The sequence below is a fragment of the Chenopodium quinoa genome, unplaced genomic scaffold, assembly GCF_001683475.1.
Source record: "Chenopodium quinoa cultivar QQ74 unplaced genomic scaffold, ASM168347v1, whole genome shotgun sequence".
NCBI classification, from domain to species: Eukaryota; Viridiplantae; Streptophyta; class Magnoliopsida; order Caryophyllales; family Amaranthaceae; genus Chenopodium; species Chenopodium quinoa.
In genome coordinates this window covers 3,852,816-3,859,107 of record NW_018743783.1, presented here as the reverse complement: position 1 = coordinate 3,859,107, position 6,292 = coordinate 3,852,816, and the positions used below count along the sequence as shown (strand labels likewise).

Here is a 6,292-nt window from a genome sequence, read left to right as displayed (position 1 = left end):
TTCTGTTACATGTTCAGATTGATATTGGATACCCTAGATTGATGTTGTGTGTGTTACTAGTATTTTCAAATGATGAAGGGACTCATTTGATCCACCTTTGTTAAGTGTATTTATCTCCTATTTTTCTGTTTTAAGAGTTGTTGTTGAGGAAATCAATTTAACATAAGGCGTTGAAAAAAAAATGGAAATGGGGCTGCCTTTCATTAACTTTAAGTACTAGAAAACTTGAATGAGACTAAAAATGAGTCCCTATTTTATAAACAAAAGCTTGATTTTCATTCATGTAGTTCCATTACAAAAGCTGGTTCATTTAAACTCCTACACACAACCTATGTTCTTACATGATTGCCCTGGAAATATTCTCTTCCTAATAACCAAAATACACATAACCACCAAAAAGATAAGCATCAAATTACATCTACAACCTATTACTACTTAGGCTTGCTTACAAAAAATAATGTGGTTAGGTGTGACAGTCTATGTGTTCATTAGTTGTTGTTCCTGCTTGTCCTTCTAATCAGCATCTACCTGTATTTGTGTGTCTTGATCTTCTGGTTGGTTAACTGGCCTGAATAAAGTGTTCAGATGTTCCACTACTTAATGTATGATGTCCCTGCTGACCTCTATCTGTTGTGGGAGATTTCCTTGTTTCTCTAACCTGTTTTTGTCCATATGTGGTAGGGGGTAGTTATTGCCTCCATTCTTACACATTATCTCAGTCATGCATTTTTGCAATGTGATCCATGTATTCCTATTCATTTTAGGATCAAACAAAGCATAAGCCTCATTGACCTTCTCATTCAATTCATCCAAATTTTTTGGAAAAGATTTATATTGGATTGATTGGATGGAGGTAAACAACCCTAGATCAAGCACATTGAGATCAAGGGACAGGGTTAGCTGGAAAACCATTTGAATGTTGAATCCATCTGATGTGCATGCTTCTTGAAACTCTTCATCTGTTGGGATTTGGTGTGGCCTTGCATTACCCCATTGTATAAACACATTCTTACATAAGCTAGGATGCCACTTGCTTTTGATTGCTGGAATAACATGTTCCAGCAACATTTTCCTTGTCACTTCCTTGGTGACACTCTCTATTGTGTTGGTTTCCATTGTCCCTGCTACTCTGTTCTTACTTGACTTAACTGATCTTTTTTTGAATACAAAAGGGGAAATTCCATATTTTCCATCATGTAGCAAGTTTTTGTTAGCATCATAAAGGGGTTTACCAACCATTGCCATAAACATGTCTTTGATTTTGAACCTTCTAGACTATTGACACCTGTATAGATTTTCCTCTTTTGGCAGCAAGTAAAACTTCCTTGTTTCTGGGTTCAACCAGAACCACTTCTCATCAATATGAATTGTATCTTGCATGTTCACAAATTTTGGGTCCCCAACTACTGGAATAGGGTTAACATGAGCTAAAGCCCATTTTAACCTTGCAACCTTATGGTTTAGAGTAAGTGCTGGTCTGTTGCTACTAGTGTGAGTTCTAAGTCTACCTCTTTTCTTCAAATTTTGCATAGTGACATGTGAAATCTTCAGAGCTGTTGCATAGCTTCTCTTTGTTGTTCTCTTGTACAGAGGCACTGATTGAAGAAATTAATCTGAGTATTCCACTAGTTTGCGTCCACATGTCCCCAACTTCTTGTTTCCGACATCAATCACATTTCCCTTTGACATCTGCTTGGTTAGATCATCAAATAATCTTGTAATTGTTGCCTTATGGACTTGAAATCTTGTTGCCAGTTGAGTCTTGAGTCCCCTTCTTAGCATACCATCTTGCATTTCCAGTAACTTTGCATCAATGATTTCTCTTTTTTTTTCCAAAGTTAGTTGTTTTCTTGATGTTGGTATTTCCTGCTAAAATGCATCTGTGTCTTCATTTTTGTCTGACTGATGTTGTTGCTGATCACTGTTTTCCTCATTTTTAGAATCAAGGTATGATAATTTAAAACCATTCTTATCTTCTTCATCCATGAGCATTTGATCAATTCCATAGAATTGATCATCATAACCATGAAGATGACTTAATGTAGCACTAATTTAGATTAGGGGTAGTTTTTGGGTAAATATGGGCTGATGATGTGTAATTAGTGCTAACTAAATTTTTTGAGAAACATTATGGTCTGTATTAATGGTGAACTATGACAATGGTGATGAGCATTAAATGGTCTGTGTTGGCTTGTATTTATAAGCCACTTCAAAATGAATGGTAAAGTTAAACTCTTCATTGGAGGGAAAATATTTGGCATAATTTTCAAATTTTGGCCAAAAAAAATTAGGTGGGAAATACCTTTCCCTCCAAATTTCTGATTTCCAGCCAAAACAAACATGTGGGCAGGTCCCACTTTCTCTCTCTTCTTTATTTTAATTACTCTTCCTAACATTTCTTAAACAACATTACCATCTTTTGCTTAGGAGTCCGTGAAGGCCTCTAAAGTTGCAGATAATGGTTAACAGAGGTATTATCTATTTTCAATTTATGATTTTTGCAAAGTTTCATATTTGATTCTTATTTAAAATACTCCATATAATGTTTATTTAGGAGATAGCTCGTGGTTGTAAATCTAGGTGGAATAGTTGTAAAGATCAAGGTACGTACTCGTGGCTAGATCTTTAAATATGTGATTTTATATCAATGTGCTTTGTGTTTTGAAGTATTGAATTATGTTTGAATGTTGATCAAGGATCTATGGATGTTTATGAAATAAATATTATGAAATGTTTTATTGTTTGAACTTGGAAATAATTTCAATGTTCTAAAAGGTTGTTAATACACATACTTGAATTCAAAATTCATTTTAAAGAACAAACGTGTTGAAATCCCATACATGGGAATTGGAAGGTTGATATATCAAATATATACATTGGATTTTTATGACTCCCACTATGTGGAGATAAAATTGAAGACTATGGACTATGTTTGACCTAGTCTTTCCCTTTGATAGCGCTATGTAAGGAGTTACTAGCTTGGGGGTGTGCACACTTTGGTGGAAAAATGGTTTACGAAAAAATTGATCTTCCATTTCTTTGAAATCTATTTTGGGAAAGTCGCTGGTTTTGGAAATGTTGATAATATTTGGAAAGTTTCTAAATGTTTATAAATGTGAACTTTATATTTATGGAAGGTTTGAATAATTATTATTTATAAATGCTTAATCTTACGAAAGCATGTTTAATTAAATAACTTGATTTTACGTATCTAGCATTGGTATGTGCTTAGCGTTTTTCCTAATACATATTTCTCTTTTGTTTTGGATAGGCCCTACTTATCATTATGATAAGTAGATAGGTGATGATGACTCGACGTGATCTAAATGTGGCATTGGGGATGAAGGGCGATAATCATGTAGTCTAGGTCTCATGGTTGACGTTTTGTATGAAGAGTTCTCATATGGTTCCATTTTGAAAACTAGTATTACTATTATTATTTGATAAGAGTTAAGTATGTATTTTTCCGTTGCAACTCTTTGTATTTTGAAAAGTCTTACGTAATCACGTGGCGGTAATGCTCCTAAGTTACTCTCTTAATCAGGTTTTATAATAATTATTATTGGAGAGTAATTTGTGGGTGTTACAACACCAACTATGATGAAGGTGCGTATAGCAGCACAACCTTTTAAGGGTGCAGTCTACAACACAAACTATGTAATTGGGTGCACATATTAGTATAAATGACATTGTTGAACTAAGGTTCCATGGAAAAAAAGAAATCTTTATATTTTATATAATTGTTTAAATACTATTTAAACTTGTATGATTTTCCATCATGCGTGACTAAATTAGCCTTACCTTTGATTTATATTTTCATTTAAGCATTTCATAACCTCCACCATTTTATTAAGCGGATTCCTTCAACAACAAAAAAAAAAATTGTGCTATAATTTTCCTTTATTCACTTCTCCAATTACTTTTTCTAATATCAATCTCACATGATTGACTTAGTTTCCTTTCCCTTTCCACTTAGTTAAATACTAAATTGAGAAATTAAAAAAAATCATTTGAATACCTTTATTCTATAAGATTTCGTGATACATAGGTAACTTTCTAATACCAAACCCCACAAAATAATTTTAAATACTTAATTAAAAAAATAATTTTAGAATTGGGTTTTAGGATATTGCCTAATTGATTTTCTTGTTTTTGATGTACAACACTTAAATTGTGGAGGTTGAGAGAGAATAATTTAAAGGGAAAAAAATTAATTGTAATGGAAGAGAAACTAATTCAATCATCACATGAGATGTAAAAAAAAAGTAGTTGAAGAAACAAATGATTGAAAATAATGAAGAAAACTTTTTGAAATAATTCAATTTAATGGTTACTTAATTACATGAGATGGAAAATTAAGTAGAATGGAATTAAACAAAAATATATTTAAACAAAAAATTATTAAATATGTTTAAGATTTCACTTTCATAAGAAATCTAAATTTTGCCAATTTCATTTACGTTGTTATGTGTACAAAAGTGCATAGTTTGTGATGTTGAGTGCACCCTCGAAAGGTTGTGTTGTACACGCACCTTTGTCATAGTTGGTGTTGTTGCGACCAATTTTTCTAACTTTTTTTATTTTCCTACATTTATGTTAAATTTGCTAATATAATTCAACAAATTGTAAAACTGAAACTATATTTTACTATATAATTGTCTTTTTGACTCTTTTTAAATAAATTTTTTTTATTTTTTTTGGTAGAAAATCAAAATTATCTGCTCCTACTAAAGAGGATGAAGATGTGTAAGTAATTTATTGTTTAAAATCGCAATTTGATTTTAAATTCTTAATTTTTAGAATTGAATACTAACTTTAGCCCTAAAATTTTTTAACTGTACAATTAGTCAAATGTTAAACGTCAGAACACCAAAAAAAAAAAGAAATTAGATGATGTATCTAATATAAGAAAAAACCAATTGTTAAAAACTTCTGAACCCTAATTACAAACCATTGAACACCCTACAAAAACCTCTAAACCCCTTACAAAACTTTTGAGCCCCAACCACAAACCACTAAACACCCTTCAAAAACTTCTAAACCCCTATAAAAACCTCTGAACCCCAACCATAAACTACTGAACACCCTACAAAACCCTACAAAAATATCTAAACCCCCTACAAAAACTTCTGAACCCCAACAAAAAAACCACTGAACACCCTTCAGAAACCTCTGAACCCCCTACAAAAAATTCTGTACCCCTACTACAAACCACTGAACACCCTTCAAAAACCTCTGAACCCCCAAAAACTTCAGAACCCAACCACAAACCACTAAACACCCTATAAAAACCTCAGAACCCCCTACAAAACTTCTTAACCCCAACCACAAACCAATGAACACCCTTCAAAAACTTCTAAACCCCAACCACAAACCACTGAACACCCTAGAAAAACCTCTTAACCCCCTACAAAAACTTCTGATCCCTAACCACAAAGCACTGAACACCCTTCAAAAACTTCTGCACTGAAGACACTGCTCAGAATGCCAAACATTCAGATTTATAAATTAAAAAGTAGAGAATGCCAAATTTTGTAATAAAATAAAAAAATACATAGATGTAAAACAAAAATAAGTTCATAAGCAATTTGTCGCATGTTCAAAATTATAATAAAGATGTTCGTAATTCTAAAAATATGATCCAGGTTAATAGGTCATTGGTCTACTAACCTAATCAAATTAGAAAATTATAATACCTAAACTTACACCAAACTAGTTAGTGGCAAGTAAAGGGTCGAACCACGAAGACTAAGTGTATCAATTTATGCTAATTAGACTAATAGAAAGGTCGAGATATGCTAATTTCAACTAAACACTACTTAGAGCAAACAACGAAAACTAAGGAAAGTGGAATCCAATTACATCAACGCATTCAACAACAAAATTGCAATTAGATGATAATGATCTCAACTGGCAACAATCAACACACTCAAATCACTCTCGCATAATTAAGCATGCTAATTATCCTACTAATCTAATTCATTCCAGTGCAACTAACCTAGCATAAATATGGAAGAATACAGACTCTCAAACAACTCACTTCCACACAATTGATTGAAAACATAATTAAGAACATAGAATCAACAAAGCGTTTTGTGTGAGACTGGACTCACGTGAGACCGGGCTCTTAATAAAAAAAGGCACGGGCTTGAGATACCCGACCAAAGCCCGCGCGCCAATTTATAAAATGTGTGAATTGTTTGTCATTTATAATATTCCTCAAATTTCGAGCGCCGACATTTTCTAACAAAATTGCGAACGCATTTATTTCACAAAACTAATATTTCCTTCA

General features: G+C 32.7%; 1 protein-coding gene across 1 annotated transcript; it reads right to left on the bottom strand.

Moving 5' to 3' along the window:
- Positions 1–513: 513 nt before the first annotated feature.
- LOC110684758 lies at positions 514–1,239 on the bottom strand. Its single transcript, XM_021861194.1, has 2 exons — positions 659–1,239; positions 514–568 (listed from the first exon to the last, which is right to left on the bottom strand). Exons 1-2 carry the CDS (start codon positions 1,237–1,239, stop codon positions 514–516), a joined length of 636 nt encoding a protein of 211 aa, XP_021716886.1.
- Positions 1,240–6,292: the final 5,053 nt, after the last annotated feature.